The 20,752-nt window shown below is 57.1% G+C and overlaps 1 protein-coding gene across 1 annotated transcript in view; it reads right to left on the minus strand.

Moving 5' to 3' along the window:
• MMP17 (matrix metallopeptidase 17) overlaps window positions 1–12,633 on the minus strand; it is a 407,143-nt gene extending 394,510 nt beyond the window's left edge. Inside the window, exon 1 of the mRNA XM_069620073.1 lies at window positions 9,860–12,633. Within this exon, the coding sequence (XP_069476174.1) occupies window positions 9,860–9,982 (123 nt within the window). The 5' untranslated portion in view covers window positions 9,983–12,633. The remainder of the gene's footprint in view (window positions 1–9,859) is intronic.
• Window positions 12,634–20,752: the final 8,119 nt, after the last annotated feature.

Consider the following 20,752-nt stretch of genomic DNA (forward strand, 5'->3'; position numbering starts at 1 on the left):
GCAGGAGAGGAGCTATAGGAAAGGGGTGCAGGGGGCGCCTGCAGCTGAGGAGCTATAGGAAATGGACACAGGGGGCGCCTGCAGGAGAGGAGCTATAGGAAAGGGGTGCAGGGGGCGCCTGCAGCTGAGGAGCTATAGGAAAGGGGTGCAGGGGGCGCCTGCAGGAGGGGAGCTATAGGAAAGGGGTGCAGGGGGTGCCTGCAGGAGGGGAGCTATAGGAAAGGGGTGCAGGGGTCGCCTGCAGGAGGAGAGCTATAGGAAAGGGGTGCAGGGGACGCCTGCAGGAGGGGAGCTATAGGAAAGGGGTGCAGGGGGCGCCTGCAGGAGGGGAGCTTTGGGAAAGGGATGCAGGGGCACCTGCAGGAGGGGAGCTATGGGAAAGGGGTGCAGGGGGCGCCTGCAGGAGGGGAGCTATAGGAAAGGGGTGCAGGGGATGCCTGCAGGAGGGGAGCTATAGGAAAGGGTTGCAGGGGGCGCCTGCAGGAGGGGAGCTATAGGAAAGGGGTGCAGGGGGCGCCTGCAGCTGAGGAGCTATAGGAAAGGGGTGCAGGGGGCGCCTGCAGGAGGGGAGCTATAGGAAAGGGGTGCAGGGGGCGCCTGCAGGAGGGGAGCTATAGGAAAGGGGTGCAGGGGGCGCCTGCAGGAGGGGAGCTATAGGAAAGGGGTGCAGGGGGTGCCTGCAGGAGGGGAGCATTAGGAAAGGGGTGCAGGGGGTGCCTGCAGGAGGGGAGCTTTAGGAAAGGAGTGCAGGGGACGCCTGCAGGAGGGGAGCTATAGGAAAGGGGTGCAGGGTGCGCCTGCAGGAGGGGAGCTATAGGAAAGGGGTGCAGGGGGCGCCTGCAGCTGAGGAGCTATAGGAAAGGGGTGCAGGTGGCGCCTGCAGGGTGGGAGGTATAGGAAAGGGGTGCAGGGGGTGCCTGCAGGAGGGGAGCTATAGGAAAGGGGTGCAGGGGTCGCCTGCAGGAGGAGAGCTATAGGAAAGGGGTGCAGGGGACGCCTGCAGGAGGGGAGCTATAGGAAAGGGGTGCAGGGGGCGCCTGCAGGAGGGGAGCTTTGGGAAAGGGATGCAGGGGCACCTGCAGGAGGGGAGCTATGGGAAAGGGGTGCAGGGGGCGCCTGCAGGAGGGGAGCTATAGGAAAGGGGTGCAGGGGATGCCTGCAGGAGGGGAGCTATAGGAAAGGGTTGCAGGGGGCGCCTGCAGGAGGGGAGCTATAGGAAAGGGGTGCAGGGGGCGCCTGCAGCTGAGGAGCTATAGGAAAGGGGTGCAGGGGGCGCCTGCAGGAGGGGAGCTATAGGAAAGGGGTGCAGGGGGCGCCTGCAGGAGGGGAGCTATAGGAAAGGGGTGCAGGGGGCGCCTGCAGGAGGGGAGCTATAGGAAAGGGGTGCAGGGGGTGCCTGCAGGAGGGGAGCATTAGGAAAGGGGTGCAGGGGGTGCCTGCAGGAGGGGAGCTTTAGGAAAGGAGTGCAGGGGGCGCCTGCAGGGGGGGAGCTATAGGAAAGGGGTGCAGGGGGCGCCTGCAGTAGGGGAGCTATAGGAAAGGGGTGCAGGGGGTGCCTGCAGGAGGGGAGCTATGGGAAAGGGGTACAGAGGGTGCCTGCAGGAGGGGAGCTTTGGGAAAGGGGTACAGGGGGTGCCTGCAGGAGGGGAGCTATGGGAAAGGGGTGCAGGGGACGCCTGCAGGTGGGGAGCTATAGGAAAGGGGTGCAGGGGGCACCTGCAGGAGGGGAGCTATAGGAAAGGGTTGCAGGGGGCGCCTGCAGGAGGGGAGCTATAGGAAAGGGTTGCAGGGGGCGCCTGCAGGAGGGGAGCTTTAGGAAAGGGATGCAGGGGGTGCCTGCAGGAAGGGAGCTATAGGAAAGGGGTGCAGGGGGCGCCTGCAGCGGGGGAGCTATAGGAAAGGGGTGAAGGGGGCGCCTGCGGCAGGGGAGCTATAGGAAAGGGGTGCAGGGGGTGCCTGCAGGAGGGGAGCTACAGGAAAGGGGTGCAGGGGGCGCCTGCAGGAGGGGAGCTATAGGAAAAGGGTGCAAGGGGCGCCTGCAGGAGGGGAGCTATAGGAAAGGGGTGCAGGGGGAGCCTGCAGGAGGGGAGCTATAGGAAAGGGGTGAAGGGGGCGCCTGCAGGAGGGGAGCTATGGGAAAGGGGTGCAGGAGGCGCCTGCAGGAGGGGAGCTATAGGAAAGGGGTGCAGGAAGCGCCTGCAGGAGGGGAGCTATGGGAAAGGGGTGCAGGGGGCACCTGCGGCAGGGGAGCTTTAGGAAGGGTGCAGGGGGCGCCTGCAGGAGGGGAGCTATAGGAAAGGGGTGCAGGGGGCGCCTGCAGGAGGGGAGCTATAGGAAAGGGGTGCAGGGGGAGCCTGCAGCTGAGGAGCTATAGGAAAGGGGTGCAGGGGGTGCCTGCAGGAGGGGAGCTATAGGAAAGGGTTGCAGGGGGTGCCTGCAGGAGGGAAGCTATAGGAACGGTGTGCAGGGGGCGCCTGCAGGAGAGGAGCTATAGGAAAGGGGGCAGGGGGCACCTGCAGGAGGGGAGCTATAGGAAAGGGGTGCAGGGGGTGCCTGCAGGAGGGGAGCTATAGGAATGGGGTGCAGGGGGCGCCTGCAGGAGGGGAGCTATAGGAAAGGGGGCAGGGGACGCCTGCAGGAGGGGAGCTATAATAAAGCGGTGCAGGGGGTGCCTGCAGGAGGGGAGCTATAGGAAAGCGGTGCAGGGGGTGCCTGCTGGAGGGGAGCTATAGGAAAGGGTTGCAGGGGACGCCTGCAGGAGTGGAGCTATAGGAAAGGGGTGCAGGGGACGCCTGCAGGAGGGGAGCTATAGGAAAGGGGTGCAGGGGACGCCTGCAGGAGGTGAGCTATAGGAAAGGGGTGCAGGAGGCGCCTGCAGGAGGGGAGCTATAGGAAAGGGGTGCAGGGGGCGCCTGCAGGAGGGGAGCTATAGGAAAGCGGTGCAGGGGGCGCCTGCAGGAGGGGAGCTATAGAAAAGGGGTGCAGGTGGCGCCTGCAGGAGGGGAGCTTTAGGAAAGGGGTGCAGGGGGCGCCTGCAGGAGGGGAGCTTTAGGAAAGGGGTGCAGGGGGCGCCTGCAGGAGGGGAGCTATAGGAAAGGGGTGCATGGGGCGCCTGCAGGAGGGGAGCTATAGGAAAGGGGTGCAGGGGGCGCCTGCAGGAGGGGAGCTACAGGAAAGGGGTGCAGGGGGCGCCTGCAGGAGGGGAGCTACAGGAAAAGGGTGCAGGGGGCGCCTGCAGGAGGGGAGCTTTGGGAAAGGGGTGCAGGGGGCGCTTGCAGGAGGGGAGCTATAGGAAAGGGTTGCAGGGGGCGCCTGCAGGAGGGGAGCTATAGGAAAGGGTTGCAGGGGGCGCCTGCAGGAGGGGAGCTATAGGAAAGGGGTGCAGGAGGTGCCTGCAGGAGGGGAGCTTTAGGAAAGGGGTGCAGGGGGTGCCTGCAGGAGGGGAGCTATAGGAAAGGGGTGCAGGGGGCGGCTGCAGGTGGGGAGCTATAGGAAAGGGGTGCAGGGGAGGCCTGCAGGAGGGGAGCTATAGGAAAGGGGTGCAGGGGGTGCCTGCAGGAGGGGAGCTATAGGAAAGGGGTGCAAGGGGCACCTGCAGCTGACGAGCTTTAGGAAAGGGGTGCAGGGGGCGCCTGCAGCTGAGGAGCTATAGGAAAGGGGTGCAGGGGGTGCCTGCAGGAGGGGGGCTATAGGAAAGGGGTGCAGGGGGCGCCTGCAGGAGGGGAGCTATAGAAAAGGGGTGCAGGGGGCGCCTGGAGGGGAGCTATAGAAAAGGGGTGCAGGGGGCGCCTGCAGGAGGGGAGCTATAGGAAAGGGGTGCAGGGGGCGCCTGCAGGAGAGGAGCTATAGGAAAGGGGTGCAGGGGGCGCCTGCAGGAGGGGAGCTATAGGAAAGGGGTGCAGGGGGTGCCTGCAGGAGGGGAGCTATAGGAAATGGGTGCAGGGGGCGCCTGCAGGAGGGGAGCTATAGGAAAGGGGTGCAGGGGATGCCTGCAGCAGGGGAGCTTTAGGAAAGGGGTGCAGGGGATGCCTGCAGGAGGGGAGCTATAGGAAAGGGGTGCAGGGGGCGCCTGCAGCTGAGGAGCTATATGGAAAGGGTTGCAGGGGGCGCCTGCAGCTGAGGAGCTATAGGAAAAGGGTTGCAGGGGGCGCCTGCAGCTGAGGAGCTATAGGAAAGGGGTGCAGGGGGTGCCTGCAGGAGGGGAGCTTTAGGAAAGGGGTGCAGGAGGCGCCTGCAGGAGGGGAGCTTTAGGAAAGGTTGCAGGGGACGCCTGCAGGCGGGGAGCTATAGGAAAGGGGTGCAGGGGGCACCTGCAGGAGGGGAGCTATAGGAAAGGGGTGCAGGGGATGCCTGCAGCAGGCCCCATAGGACGCTTCTGAGAGAGGCCTGCTCGAACCCTGCCCCTTCAGTCAAAAACACATCTATTCTGTAGGAGCTCCCCCTGATGAACACCCCTGCCCCCCTCAGGCCCATCACCCCCAAGGCCTAGTGTATCCCAAAAACAAAATGAACGCCCATTCCCCTTCAAGTCCTAGTGGCCCGATACGCGAGTGTATCCAAAACCCCCATGAGCGCCCCTTCCCTCTCAAGCTCGAACACCCCTAAACCCTAGGGTATCCCCAAACCCTTTGAGCGCTACTTAACCCTTAAGCTCCAACTCCCCAAACTCTAGGGTATCCCCAAACCCTTATGAACACCCACCCCCCTCAATCTCTAACACCCCTACACCTTAGGGTATCCAAAAAACCTGATGAGCGCCCCTTAACCTTTACGCTGAAACACCCCTAAACCCTAGGATATCCCAAAATGCTGATTAGCGCCCCTTAACCCAATACCCCCAAACCCTAGGGTATCCCCAAACCCTGATGAGTGCCCCTTCCCCCTCAAGCTCAAACACCCCTAAACCCTAGTGTATCCCCAACCCCAGATGAGCGCCCCTTCCCCCTTAAGCTCTAGCACCCCTATATGCTAGTATATCCCCAAAAAACTGATCAGAGCCCTTTAACCCTCATGTTCTAACACCCTTAAACTCTCTGGTATCTCCAAAAAATGGATTAGGGCCCCCTCAAACTCTAACACCCCTGACCCCAGGGTATCCCCCAACCCAGATGAGCACTCCTTCCACCTCAACTTCTAACACCCTTATACTCTAGGGTATGCCCTAACCCATATGAGCACCCCTTCCCCCTTCCAACCATTGCTGCTTCTTTCTTAAACTCTAGCACCCCTATACCCAAGGGTGCCCCCCGCCCCTCTCCGGGTCAGTGCTTCTTTTCTCTTAATCTATATCACCCATATACCTAAGGGTGCCCTCCGTGCCCCGATCAGTGCCCCTTCTCTCTTAAGCTCTAACACCCCTATACCCAAGAGTGCCCTCCCTGCCCCCTCTACCGATCAGCGCCCCGTCTCTCTTAAGCTCTAACACCCCTATACCCAAGGGTGCCCTCCCCCTGCCCCGATCAGTGCCCCTTCTCTCTTAAGCTCTAACACCCCTATACACAAGAGTGCCCTCCCTGCCCCCTCTACCGATCTGTGCCCCTTCTCTCTTAAGCTCTAACACCCCTATACCCAAGAGTGCCCTCCCTGCCCCCTCTACCGATCAGTGCCCCTTCTCTCTTAAGCTGTAACTCACCTATACCCAAGGGTGCCCTTCCCCTGCCCCCGATCAGTGCCCCTTCTCTCTTAAGCTCTAACACCCCTATACCCAAGAGTGCCCTCCCTGCCCCCTCTACCGATCAGTTCCCCTTCTCTCTTAAGCTCTAACACCCCTATAACCAAGAGTGCCCTCCCCCTTCCCCGATCAGTGCCCCTTCTCTCTTAAACACTAGCAACCATGTACCCAAGGTGCCCTCCCTGCCCCCTCTACCGATCAGTGCCCCTTCTCTCTTAAACTCTAGCATCTCTATTCCCAAGGGTGCCCTTCCCCTCCCCCTGCCCAGGTCAGTGCCCCTTCTCTCTTAAGTTCTAACACCCCTATACCCAAGAGTGCCCTCCCTGCCCCCTCTACCGATCAGTGCCCCTTCTCTCTTAAGCTCTAACACCCCTATACCCAAGAGTGCCCTCCCTGCCCCCTCTACCGATCAGTGCCCCTTCTCTCTTAAGCTCTAACACCCCTATAACCAAGAGTGCCCTCCCCCTTCCCCGATCAGTGCCCCTTCTCTCTTAAACACTAGCAACCATGTACCCAAGGTGCCCTCCCTGCCCCCTCTACCGATCAGTGCCCCTTCTCTCTTAAGCTCTATCACCCCTATACCCAAGAGTGCCCTCCCTGCCCCCTCTACCGATCAGTGCCCCTTCTCTCTTAAGCTCTATCACCCCTATACCCAAGGGTGCCCTCCCTGTCCCCTCTACCGATCAGTGCCCCTTCTCTCTTAAGCTCTATCACTGCTATACCCAAGGGTGCCCTCCCCCTGCCTCGATCAGTGCCCCTTCTCTCTTAAGTTCTAACACCCCTATACCCAAGAGTGCCCTCCCTGCCCCCTCTCCCGATCAGTGCCCCTTCTCTCTTAAGCTATATCACCCCTACACCCAAGGGTGCCCTCCCCCTGCCCCGATCAGTGCCCCTTCTCTCTTAAGCTCTAACATCCCTACACCCAAGGGTGCCCTCCCTGCCCCCTCTACCGATCAGTGCCCCTTCTCTCTTAAACTCTAACACCCATATAACCAAGATTGCCCTTCCCCTTCCCCGATCAGTGCCCCTTCTCTCTTAAACTCTAACACCCCTATACCCAAGGGTGCCCCCCGTGCCCCGATCAGTGCCCCTTCTCTCTTAAGCTCTAACTCCCCTATAACCAAGAGTGCCCTCCCCCTTCCCCAATCAGTGCCCCTTCTCTCTTAAACTCTAACACCCCTATACCCAAGGGTGCCCCCCGTGCCCCGATCAGTGCCCCTTCTCTCTTAAACTCTAACTCCCCTATAACCAAGAGTGCCCTCCCCCTTCCCCGATCAGTGCCCCTTCTCTCTTAAACTCTAACACCCCTATACCCAAGGGTGCCCCCCGTGCCCCGATCAGTGCCCCTTCTCTCTTAAGATCTAGCACCCTTATACCCAAGGGTGCCCTCCCCCTGCCCACTCTACCGATCAGTGCCCCTTCTCTCTTAAGCTCTATCACCCCTATACCCAAGCGTGCGCTCCCCCTGCCCCTTCTACCGATCAGTGCCCCTTCTCTCTTAAGTTCTAACACTCCTATACCCAAGAGTGCCCTCCCTGCCCCCTGCCCTGATCAGTGCCCCTTCTCTCTTAAGATCTAGCACCCCTATACCCAAGAGTGCCCCCCGCCCCGATCAGTGCCCCTTCTCTCTTAAACACTAGCACCTCTATTCCCAAGGGTGCCCTTCCCCTCCCCCTGCCCCGGTCAGTGAACCTTCTCTCTTAAGCATTATCACCCCTATACCCAAGGGTTCGTCCCCCTCCCCTGATCAGTGCCCCTTCTCTCTTAAGATCTATCACCCCCATACCCAAGGGTGCCCTCCCCCTGCCTCAATCAGTGCCCCTTCTCTCTTACGTTCTAACACCCTTATACCCAAGAGTGCCCTCCCTGCCCCCTCTACCGATCAGTGCCCCTTCTCTCTTAAGCTCTAACACCCCTATAACCAAGAGTGCCCTCCCCCTTCCCCGATCAGTGCCCCTTCTCTCTTAAACACTAGCAACCATGTACCCGAGGTGCCCTCCCTGCCCCCTCTACTGATCAGTGTCCCTTCTCTCTTAAGCTCTATCACCCCTATACCCAAGAGTGCCCTCCCTGCCCCCTCTACCGATCAGTGCCCCTTCTCTCTTAAGCTCTATCACCCCTATACCCAAGGGTGCCCTCCCTGCCCCCTCTACCGATCAGTGCCCCTTCTCGCTTAAGCTCTATCACCCCTATACCCAACGGTGCCCTCCCCCTGCCTCGTTCAGTGCCCCTTCTCTCTTAAATTCTAACACCCCTATACCCCAGAGTGTCCTCCCTGCCCCCTCTCCCGATCAGTGCCCCTTCTCTCTTAAGCTATATCACCCCTACACCCAAGGGTGCCCTCCCCCTGCCCCGATCAGTGCCCCTTCTCTCTTAAGCTCTAACATCCCTACACCCAAGGGTGCCCTCCCTGCCCCCTCTACCGATCAGTGCCCCTTCTCTCTTAAACTCTAACACCCATATAACCAAGAGTGCCCTCCCCCTTCCCCGATCAGTGCCCCTTCTCTCTTAAACTCTAACACCCCTATACCCAAGGGTGCCCCCTGCCCCGATCAGTGCCCCTTCTCTCTTAAGCTCTAACTCCCCTATAACCAAGAGTGCCCTCCCCCTTCCCCAATCAGTGCCCCTTCTCTCTTAAGCTCTAACACCCCAATACCCAAGAGTGCCCTCCCTGCCCCCTCTACCGATCAGTGCCCCTTCTCTCTTAAGATCTAGCACCCCTATACCCAAGGGTGCCCTCCCCCTGCCCCCTCTACCGATCAGTGCCCCTTCTCTCTTAAGCTCTATCACCCCTATAGCGAAGGGTGCGCTCCCCCTGACCCCTCTACCCCCTCTATCAGTGCCCCTTCTCTCTTAAGTTCTAACACCCCTATACCCAAGAGTGCCCTCCCTGCCCCCTCTCCCGATCAGTGCCCCTTCTCTCTTAAGATCTAACACCCCTATACCCAAGAGTGCCCTCCCTGCCCCATCTACCGATCAGTGCCCCTTCTCTCTTAAGCTCTAGCACCCATATACCCAAGGGTGCCCTCCCCCCTCTACCGATCAGTGCCCCTTCTCTCTTAAGCTCTAGCACCCATATACCCAAGGGTGCCCTCTCCCTGCCTCGATCAGTGCCCCTTCTCTCTTAAACTCTAACACCCCTATACCCAAGAGTGCCCTCCCCGCCCCCTCTCCTGACCAGTGCCCCTTCTCTCCTAAGCTCTAACATCCATACGTCCAATGGTGCCCTCCCCCGCCCCGTGCCACTTCTCTCTTAAGCTCTAACACCATATGACCTGCTAGAGTATCCCCCAACCCTGAGCCCCCCCCCCCCCCCAAGCACAAACTCCCACTTTGCCCTAAGGTACCCCGAGCCCTGCGGTGTGGCTTACTTCTGCCTTAGGCATAGCCCCCCCACCACATTCTCTATGCCACCACTGAGAGGTGTGTGGGAAATACCATATGATGCGCCGATGGCCGAACCACACGCAGTCCAGCTGCCATCCCTTGGGGTACCCTTGCCTCTGCGGTGCCCCTTTTCTAAGACCCAGCCACTCCTATTCGCGCACAGTCCCTGCCCCCTCGACAAGGAGCTCCTTGTCCCTGTGACATGAATGCAATGGCGTTGGGTTCCCCTTCCCCCTTCCAGAGGCTGACCCCCCTCCCCTTGTCGCTGGCACCCCCTAGCCGGGGGCTCGGGTGCCCTTGCGTTAGTGCGCAGGGGGCGTGCCTTTGGCCGGTTCTGGGTTAGGCTAGTGCGGCTCAGCGTCCGCTCGTGGTGGAGAGTCCAGCTTTCGGACACTGTATGGGCGGAGGGGGTTTAGGTGGGGGCTGGCCACCACTCCAAGAAAGCAGGCTAGGGGGCGGGCAGGGCTAGTGCTGGATAATACCAGTGTGGAGAAGGTGTAAAGTGGGCTAGTGCCAGCTGGAGGTAGGCAAGTAGGACGTGGCGCCCGTAAGTGTGGGCCAGGGGCAGTGCGGGCTGGGTTGGGGTGGGGGGGGGAAGTGTGCTAACTCGAGCTAGTGAGCGGGGGGTGATGCGTGCCAATACCGGCCAGTGTGGGCACGTGTGGGCCAAGAAAGTGGCCTATCAGAACGACTTCTGGGAGCTAGAACGGGGCGCTGCAGTTTGTGCCAGGTGGCTATTCAAAGGGTTCGCTCTGCGCGCGCCTCGAAGCCGGGCTTCTGCCAGTGAAAGCGAGTACTCACAACGCCCAGGTGCAGGTCCTCGGCGGAGGGCGCCGGCGCCCCGAAGGCTTCATGAAGGCACATCACCAGAGCCAGCAGCAACATCTCCCGGGGCAGGGCCTGGGCTGGGGGCGCCAGCAGCATGCTGATCTCCAGGGGGCGCCCTCCGGGGCGTCAGGGGGGAAAAGCCCCAAAAATCTGCCACATCGCTCCAGCCAGACCCACAAAAGGGCAAAGGTGTCGAAAATAAAGATTTGTACAAATATCCTGGGAAGAGGAAACGGGCGGATCACACCTGCCCCTGTCGATCACATCGCCCACTGTTGATCACTTCTGCCTTTGATGATTACATCACGTTGATCACATCTACCTCGGTTGATCAAATTGCCCACTGTTGACTGCCTCTGTCGATCACAACGCCCACTGTTGATCACATCTGCCTTTGATAATCATATCATGTTTATCATATCTGCCTCTGTTGACCACATCACCCCTGTTGATCACATCTGTGTTTGCTGATCACATCACCCCTTGTTGATCAAATCTGCCTCTGTTGATCACACCAGCCCCCTTTTGATCACATCTGCCTCGGTTGATCACATCTGCCTCGGTTGATCACATCACTCCTGTGGATCACATCTGCCTCTGTTGATCACATCACCCACGTTGATCACATCTGCGTCGGTGACATCACCCACCAAAGCTGCCTCTGTTGATCACATCACCCCCTGTTGATCACATCTGCGTCGGTGGATCGCATCACTCCTGTGGGTCACATCGCCCAGCCTTGGTCGCATCTCTCTCCTCTTTCATCCCTCCTCGGGGAGACTTCTGCTGGCAATTCTGGGATCTGGTGAAACGGGTGCAAGGGGGCCCCTCCCGGGCCTGGGAGAGGAGGCAGCGGGCAGCTCGGTGGCCGGCAGGTGGTACCACAGGACAGCTGCCAAACTGCGGGTGCTCCCAGCTCACATCCGGGGAGGAAATGCTTCCAAAATCCAGAATGCAACCAGAGGAAAGTTCCTCGCCTTTTCCCTGGAATATTAAAGAAGCGGAGGCGGATCCATGCGTCGGCACCCCCGGGACGTGCACCCCCAGGGCACAGGGCGCCTCTTCAGCTTTGCGAGCGCGGGAGAGAGCAGCACTCCAGGACATGCAGCGGGGATACAGGACAGCGGAGCATTTCATCACATGGAAGGAGTGCAGGGGGAGGGCGGGAGTGCGGGGAAGACGCCGATTGGTTCTCAGGGATGCAGGACACCGAGGATGCAGGACACCGGAGGATGCGCGAGGATGCAGGGCACCGGAGGATGCGGGACACAGGAGGATGCGGGGCACCGGAGGATGCGGGACATCGGAGGGTGCAGGGCACAGGAGGATGCAGGGCACTGGAGGATGCGGGACACAGGAGGATGCAGGACACCGGAGGATGCGCGAGGATGCAGGGCACCGGAGGATGCGGGACACAGGAGGATGCGCGAGGATGCAGGGCACCGGAGGATGCGGGACACAGGAGGATGCAGGACACCGGAGGGTGCAGGGCACAGGAGGATGCAGGGCACTGGAGGATGCAGGACACAGGAGGATGCGGGACACCGGAGGATGCCGGACACTGGAGGATGCGGGACACAGGAGGATGCAGGACACAGGAGGATGCGGGACACCGGAGGATCCCGGACACTGGAGGATGCGGGACACAGGAGGATGCAGGACACCGGAAGATGTGCGAGGATGCAGGGCACCGGAGGATGCGGGACACAGGAGGATGCAGGGCACCGGAGGATGCGGGACACCGAAGGATGCGGGACACAGGAGGATGCGGGACACCGGAGGATGCAGGACACAGGAGGATGCAGGACACAGGAGGATGCGGGACACCGGAGGGTGCAGGGCACAGGAGGATGCAGGGCACTGGAGGATGAGGGACACCGGAGGATGCGGGATACCGGAGGATGCAGGACACCGGAGGATGAGGGACACCGGAGGATGCAGGACAACGGAGGATGCAGGAGTTTGCAGCGTCGGAGGCACTCGAACAACAGGCAATATTCGTGTCCCGCGATCCCGATTGCTAGAGCCCCCTCGCCCCGCCTCACCCCTTAGCCTGGTGAGTGCAGGGCACGGGAGCTCCTCCTCACACCCAGGGGCGCAGGGCACGGGAGCACCTCCTCATTTCCAGGGCTGCAGGGAACGGGACCACCTCTTCATATCGAGGGGCGTAGGGCACAAGGACACCGCTTTATAAAAGCGGATGTAAGGCACGTTAATACCTCTTCATAACCGGGGTGCGGGGACGACAGCACCTCTCCATGTGCAGTGAGGCATGGCACAGGGGCACCTCTTGAAACCCGGGGGTATGAGGCACACCAGCCCCTCTTCTTATCAGGGGATTCAAGGCAAACTCGCACCTCTTTTTATCTTGGAGTGCAGAGCATAGGTGCGGCTCTTCATTTCGAGGGGTGCGGGGCACGGGAGACCTTATATGCAGCGGTGCTCCCGTTTGCATTCAGGGGTGCTGCAGGGTACAGGAGCACCACTTTAGATTCAGGGGTGCAGGGCCCTGTGCTTCCCTTTGCATCCAGGCCTGCAGGGGCCCCTCTCCGGACCCAGGGGTGCAGGGCACTGGGGCTCCTCTTTTCATCCAGCGGCGCAGCTCAGGAGAGCACCTCTCCACATGCCCGGGTGCAGCGCGCCGGGGTTCACTCTGTGCCCGGGGGTGCAGGAGAGGGGAGCCCCTTTTCACACGCGGAGGAGCGGGGGGCAGGCTCGTGAGAGAGCGCAGCGTCGCAGCCTGTGGACTCCTCGGAAGGGGGAGACGGTAATAAACCCGGTGGGGAGGAGCGAGGGAGGGGCCTGGCGGAGGCGCGTGTAGGGAAGAGGGGCTGGGGGGAGCACCTGAAAGAGTGGCTGCGGAGGACCTAGGTGGTCCTTTAGCCATAGAGGAGGGGGCTGCCCAGGGGCACACGTGGGCGTACAGGTCAGGGGGTGCACAGGGGTGGACGAGGAGAGTACCAGAGGAAGGGGCAGCTAGGAGGACCATCTCCTGCCGAGAGATCTCTCAGGAAGGGGAGGCGAGGCCGGTCCCGGGGACACCCCTGCGCGCTCCTCCACCGGAGGTATCGGGGTGATAGGGGCAGGGAACGGCCCCAGGGAAGGCGGAACCATTGGGGACCCGCGTGGGTGTCGTGCGCTTTCAGGGCAGAGGGCCCCAAGCCGTTCAGGGCACATAGGCCAATCGTTGAAGGATACAGGAGGGCATTAGCCCAAAGGGCTGCGGCAGGATGAGGGTACCAGGGCCCCAGTGGCATCAGGATAGCGAGGTTACCAGGGGCACCAGGATAGCCTCGTTTAGGGGGCATCATAGAAGGGTCCCCCGGCGACCCTGTAGGACAGGCCGTACCAGGTGCTACCAAGGCCGAGTGCACCAGGGACCAGAAGGGCCACGTGCATTCTACATGGGCAATGATGCGCGAAGGCCAGGGGCATTCAGAGCAGGGCGTGCCAGGACGCCAGGGCAGGGTGTCCGCGGTAATGGGATGGGTGCACACGTGGGTGTTGAGGAGTGGCAGCGAACAGACCAGCAGACACTGCGGGCAACCAGGTCCGCGCCACATGGGGTGCCCAGGCCAGCGGGTAGCAGGGACAGTAAGGTATGGCTATGCCCATGGTACAAGAACGCACACCCGGGACTTTTGGGGTTCAGTGTCACAGGGGTTCAGGGCATGTGCACCATGGCTGGTTAGGGCAGGAGCACCAGGGATGGGCAGGGCACGGGCAACAGGGGTTGCCAGGGCAGGAGCTCCAGGGATGGTCAGGGCAGGGGCACCATTGTTGGTCAGAGAACGGGCACCGGGGATGGCCAGGTAAGGGGCGTTAGGGATGGTCAGGGCACGGCCACCATGGGGGCTAGGGCAGGGGCACTATGGCTGGTCAGGGCAACAGCATCAGGAATGGCCAGGGCAGGGGCACTAGGGTGGTCGGGCAGGGGCACTATGGACGGTCAGAGGATGGACGCTAGTGGTGATCAGGGCAGGGGCATCAGGGATGGTCGGGCATGGGCACCGTGGACAGGGTCAGAACTGGGACAAGAAATAAGCCCGGACACCCAAGAAAACGTGTCCCCCCCCCTCGCCTCTGATAACATCACCGGAAGTGATGTCATTTGACCCCACCCGAAAGTGGCATCCCGTGAAGCGATGAAACACGACCTTTCACCCCTTGACAAAACAGGAAGTGGCATCATATAGCATTGTTCCTAAGTACACTACTAAAAATATGGTTATGATTTCACTAATGCGATATACATTTCATAAAAGAATGGATCACCATATGTATCATTGATATCAGTGTGTATAGACCCATATTGTCAAATTACTGTGAATGCAAGCAGACGTCCAAGGCCAAATGATAATGACATGTTATTATATAGCACTTACGCTTAAGCACTTTTTTATAGAGCAAATATGCATACAATATCACCCAGCCTGTGCTGGTACTCATTTATCGACCTAAGAAGGATGAAAGGCTGAGATGGCCTTGCTGGGATTCGAACCTGCAGATCACACACATCACAGCAGCGAGAGCTCAACCCACTGAGCTATTATATCGGCTATAGTAAAATGAGCAATTATTCTGTAGTGGATACCATTAAACTGGTAACTGAGATTTAACCTGTTAAGTTCATCTGCAGATCTGGTGCAAAGTTGGCTGCATGTCAAGCCTGGGTGCATCTACTTTCAGGCTTCAGAGGTTGGCAAAATAGGGAAAGCAGCGCACTCACAGGACATCCCATACTATGAGCACTTGTTACCTCATGCATGCAAACAAACATCCTGAACAGCATGCCAGGGAGATGGGAAAGATAGACACATTACAACAAAGCATTCATTGTTGCACAATGAAGTCAATGGCCACTTAATGTGCTATGGTCAAATATTTCTACACTGTACAGAAGCTTTAGGCACAAGGATTTTGTCAAGTGACCGAGTACTTTCAATATTTGAATATTTTTTTTTTCAAACCGGCCTAGGAGTGTGCCGAAACCGGCCACTAGGGACTACAAATGATTTCGGCCTGGCCACGGGCTGAGTGGCTGATGGGTCAATCCATCGCTGACCATGGATGAAGTGGGCAGGGGCACCGGGGATGGTCTGGACAGGGGCATCAGGGATGACCAGAGCACGGCGGGCGCTGGGGACGATCTGGTCAGGGGCACCGGGCACCATGGATGGTCATGGCAGGGGCACTGGGGATGATCTGGGCAGGGGCACCGTGGATGGTCTCGGCAGGGGCGCTAGGGGTGATCAGGACAGGGGCATCAGGGATGGTCGGGGCACGGGCACCTTGGATGCTCTGGGCAGGGGCATCAGGGATGACCAGAGCACGGTGGGCGCTGTGGACGATCTGGTCAGGGGCACCGGGCACCATGGATGGTCAGGGCAGGGGCGCAAGGGGTCAACGGCAATCATGGGAAGAGGGACTGGGGCAGTCAGGTCCTGCAGTATGAGGGGGTCATCGGGGCCAAATCTCATCATGGTGGTCAGGACAGGGGGTGCCATGGGGCAGGGTGGACTACTACTCGTAGGCTTTGCCTAAGTGGTGTCTGGCTGGAGACCCAGCTTGCTCTTGAGACTCACAAGACTCGTCAGCAGCAGCTGCACCCGTGAAATGCCCACCTGCCTGGCATGGCTGCCCATGGTTGGCGCACTTCCCAGCGGCAGCGATGCGCTGTGTGCAGCCTCATTTACTTCAGTGCTGCCCCCTCCCCCATTCCCCCCCACTGCTTCAGCTTGTGTCCCTCTAACACCGAGTCTAAAGCGATTCCCGAGGCCCGGTGACCCCTGTAATAATATTGCCCGGGCTCCTCCAATCAGCCCTGACAGTGTGGCAGTCTGGCGCTGCGCGGGGGTGGCCAGGGGCTCCGGCGTGGCATCGCCTAGCAACAGCTGCTGCCAGCTGGAGCCAGCGGTTCAAGGGAAGAGCTCGTGCGACAAGTGGGGGGGGGGGGGCGAGGAAGGGGATCAGGGGCGGCGCTGTGCGTGGCACTGTGACCTCTTGGTGGGTGGCAGCATCTGCCCGGGGGCAGACGGGCTCCGCGCCCAGGCTCAGTGGCCCACGTGTGTGTGAAGTGGGGGAGCGGAGAGGGGCACCCCAGCGGACCAGTGCATTCATGCGCCTACAGGTGGAATGCAGAGGATAATGGGCTATTTATTTGAAAAATAAAAGCAACTAACAAGAGTATGCTGACCCTCGAGCAGACGACGTGGGCGTAACAGCAACACCTTGCCATTTCATTGGGGACATGATAGCTGGGACCAGCGCTGCCAAGCAGGGCGTGACTGCTGCCAAAAGAACCATTTGATGGGGCACAATAACTGGCACAACAAATCATTAAAAGATGTGACAACGGGCACGCAACTGATGAGGCATGGTAACTGGCAGGCACCATGTTTGATTGGTCATGATGACGTGTGCAATAATTGGCTGGTTGGGCACGATTAGTGGCACAATAACCTCCTGGTGGGGCATGATCACGGGCACAGCAAATGCCTGCTGGAACCAGGGTTACTTGTGCCATAATCGGCTGGCGGCCATGACCGCTGGCACATTAACTGCCGGATTGAGGCAGGATTACTGGCACAATAACTGCCTTGCTGGGCATGACCACTGGCGCAATAACCACCTGGCGAGGCATGACCACTGGTGCAATAACCACCTGGCGGGGAATGACCACTGGCATAGTAACTACCTGGCGGGGCATGACTGCTGGCACAATAACCGCTGGTGAGACATGGCTGCTGGCACATGAACTGCCGGATGGAGGCAGGATTACTGGGACAATAACTACCTTGGTGGGCATGACCACTGGCACAATAACCACCTAATGGGGCATGACCACTGGCGCAATAACCACCTGGGGGGCCTGACCACTGGTGCAATAACCACCTGGTGGGGCATGACCCCTGGCACAATAACCGCCTGCAGGCCATGTCCACTGGCACAGTAAATGCCAGGTGCGGCATGACTGCTGGCACAATAACCGCTGGTGAGACATGGCCACTGGCACATTAACTGCCTGATGGAGCCAGGATTACTGGCACAATAAGTGCCTTGCTGGGCATGACCACTGGCACAATAACCACCTCTTGAGGCATGACCACAGGTGCAATAACCACCTGGTGGGGCATGAACACTGCAACAATAACCACCTCACGGGGCATGACCACTGGCACAATAAATGCCTGCTGAAGCATGACTGCTGGCACATTAACTGCCTGATGGAACCAGGATTACTGGCATGACAGGATAACCGGCTGGTGAGGCATGACTGCTAGCACAATAACTGCCTGATGGAGCCAGGGTTACTTGTGCATTAACTCCCTGGTGGGGAGTGATAACTGGCACATAAATTGTCAAATGTGACCAGGATTATTGACAAAATGACTCTCTGATAGACAGTGATTAAATTCACAAATGCTGCCTGATGGGACCAGGATTACTTGCACAGTAACTGTCAGATGGGACCAGGATTACTGGCACAATAACTGCCAGATCCGTCTAGGATTACTGGCAGAATAACTGCTAGATGAGACCAGGATTACTGGCACAATCACTGCCAGATGGGTCCAGGATTACTGGCAGAATAACTGCTAGATCACACCAGGTTTACTGGCACAATAACTGCCAAATGGGTCCAGGATTACTGGCAGAATAACTGCTATATGAGACCAGGGTTACTGGCACAATAACTGCCAGGTGGGTCCAGGATTACTGGCAGGATAACTGCTAGATGAGACCAGGATTACTGGCACAATAACTGCCAGATGGGTCCAGGATTACTTGCAGAATAACCGCTAGATGGGTCAGGATTACTGGCAGAATAACTGCTACATGAGACCAGGATTACTTGCAGATTAACTGTCGGATAGGACAAGGATTATTGCACCATAACTGTCGGGTGGGACCAGGATTACTGGCAGAATAACTGCTAGATGAGACCAGGATTACTGGAAAAATAAGTGCTAGATGAGACCAGGATTACTAGCAGAATAACTGCCAGTGCGACCAGGATTACTGGCAGAATAACTGCTAGATGAGACCAGGATTAATGGCAGACTAACTGCTAGATGAGACCAGGATTACTAGCAGAATAACTGCCAGTTGCGACGAGGGTCTCTGGCAGAATAACTGCTAGATGAGACCAGGATTACTAGCAGAATAACTGCCAGTGCGACCAGGATTACTGGCAGAATAACTGCTAGATGAGACCAGGATTACAGGCAGAATAACTGCTAGATGAGACCCGGATTACTGGCAGAATAACTGCCCGATGTGACCAGCATTAGTCGCAGTATAAATGCTAGATGAGACCAAGAATAATGGTCTGATGGGACTAGGATTACTAGTACAATAAATGCAATATGGGTTCAGGATTACTGGCAGAATAACTGACCCGGATTACTGGCAGAGTAACTGTCGGATGGGACTAGGATTATTGGCACAAAAACTGCCAGATGGGACCAGGATTACTGGTAGAATAACTGCTAGGTGAGACCAGGATTATTGGGAAAATAAATGCCAGATAGGACTAGGATTACTGGCAGAATAACCGCTAGGTGAGACCCGTATTACTGGCATAATAACTGCCAGATGGGACCAGGATGAATGGCTGACTAACTGCTAGATGAGACCAGGAAAAATGTCAGAATAACTGCTAGATGAGACCAGGATTACTGGCAGTATAACTGCTAGATGAGACCAGGATTACTAGCAGAATAACTGCCAGTTGCGACCAGGATTACTGTCAGAATAACTGCTAGATGAGACCAGGATTACTGGCAGAATAACTGCTAGATGAGACCCGGATTACTGGCAGAATAACTGCCATTTGTGACCAGGATTAGTGGCAGTACAACTGCTAGATGAGACCAGGGTTACCTGCAGAATAATGGTGTGATGGAGCCAGGATTACTGGTAGAATAACTGCTATATGAGACCAGGACTACTGGCAGATTAACTTCCAGATGGGACTAGGATCACAATCACAATAACTGCCAGATGGGTCCATGATTACTGGCAGAATAACTGCTAGATAACACCCGGATTACTGGCAGAAGAACTGTCAAATGGGACCAGGATTACTTGTAGAATAACTGCTAGATGAGACTAGGATTACTAGCACAATAACGGTCTGATGTATCCAGGATTACTGGCACAATAACTACACAATGGGACCAGGATTACTGGCAGAATAACTACTAGATGAGACCAGGATTACTAGCACAATAACAGTCTGATAGAACCAGCATTACTGGTAGAACAACTGCTAGATGAGACCAGGGTTACTGGTAGAATAACTTCCAGATGGTTCCAGGGGTTTTGTCAGTATAACTGCTAGACGAGACCAGAAAAAATGGCACAATAACTGCCAGATAGGTCCAGGATTACTGGCAGAATAACTGCTAGATGAGACCAGGATTACTGGCAGAATAACTGCCAGTTGTGACCAGGATTACTGGCAGAATAATGTTCTGATGGAACCAGGATTACTGGTAGAATAACTGCTAGGTGAGACCAGGATTACTGGCAGAGTAACTTCCAGATGTGACTAGGATTACTAGCACAATAACTGCCAGATGGGTTCAGGATTACTGGCAGAATAACTGCTAGGTGAGACCCGGATTACTGGCAGATTAACTGTCAAATGGGACCGGGATTACTAGCATAATAACTGCTAGATAAAACCAGGATTACTGGCAAAATAACTGCTATATGAGACCTGGATTACTGGCAGAATAACCGCCAGGTGAGACCAGGATTAGTGGCAGTATAACTGCTAGATGAGACCAGGGTTACCTACAGAATAATGGTGTGATGGAGCCAGGATTACTGGTAGAATAACTGCTAGATGAGACCAGGACTACTGGCAGAATAACCTCCAGATGGAACTAGGATTACTATCACAATAACTGCCAGATGGGTCCACGATTACTGGCAGAATAACTGCCAGATGTGACCACCAGGATTAGTTGCAGTATAACTGCTAGATGAGACCAGGGTTACCTGCAGAATAATGGTGTGATGGAACCAGGATTACTGGTAGAATAACTGCTAGATGAGACCAGTACTACTGGCAGAATAACTTCCAGATGGGACTAGGATTACTATCACAATAACTGCCAGATGGGTCCATGATTACTGTCAGAATAACTGCTAGATAAGACCCGGATTACTGGCAGAATAACTGTTAAATCGGACCAGGATTACTGGCAGAATACCTGCTAGATGGAACTAGGATTACTAGCACAATAACGCTTCGATGGAACTAGGATTACTGGCACAATAACTACATGATGGGACCAGGATTACTGCCAGAATAACTGCTAGATGAGACCAGGATTACTAGCACAATAACAGTCGGATAGAACCAGGATTACTGGTAGAACAACTGCTAGATGAGATCAGGATTACTGGTAGAATAACCTCCAGATGCGTCCAGGGGTTTTGCCAGAATAACTGCTAGATGAGACCAGAAGAACTGGCAAAATAACTGCCAGATGGGTCCAGGATTACTGGCAGAATAACTGCTAGATGAGACCAGGATTACTGGCAGAATAACTGCCAGATGGGTGCAGGATTACTGGCAGAATAACTGCCAGATAGGACCAGGATTACTGGCAGAGTAACTGCTAGATGAGACCAGGATGTACTGGCACAATAACTTCATGATGGGAAGGGTTTACTGGCACAATAAGTTTTCAAATTGGCATTTCAATTTCTGCAAAGCTTTCTGTTGGCGCAAGATTACTGTCATAATATGTGGCTTTCAGATGTATGCCTCAAATAAAAGGTACAAGAACACCAAAACCACTCAAATGGTTTTCTCTCTCAAACCAACCAAAGCCAGTTGTTCAGGAA

The sequence above is a fragment of the Ambystoma mexicanum genome, chromosome 10 (genome assembly GCF_040938575.1).
Source record: "Ambystoma mexicanum isolate Mex_15411 chromosome 10, UKY_AmexF1_1, whole genome shotgun sequence".
Taxonomy (NCBI): domain Eukaryota; kingdom Metazoa; phylum Chordata; class Amphibia; order Caudata; family Ambystomatidae; genus Ambystoma; species Ambystoma mexicanum.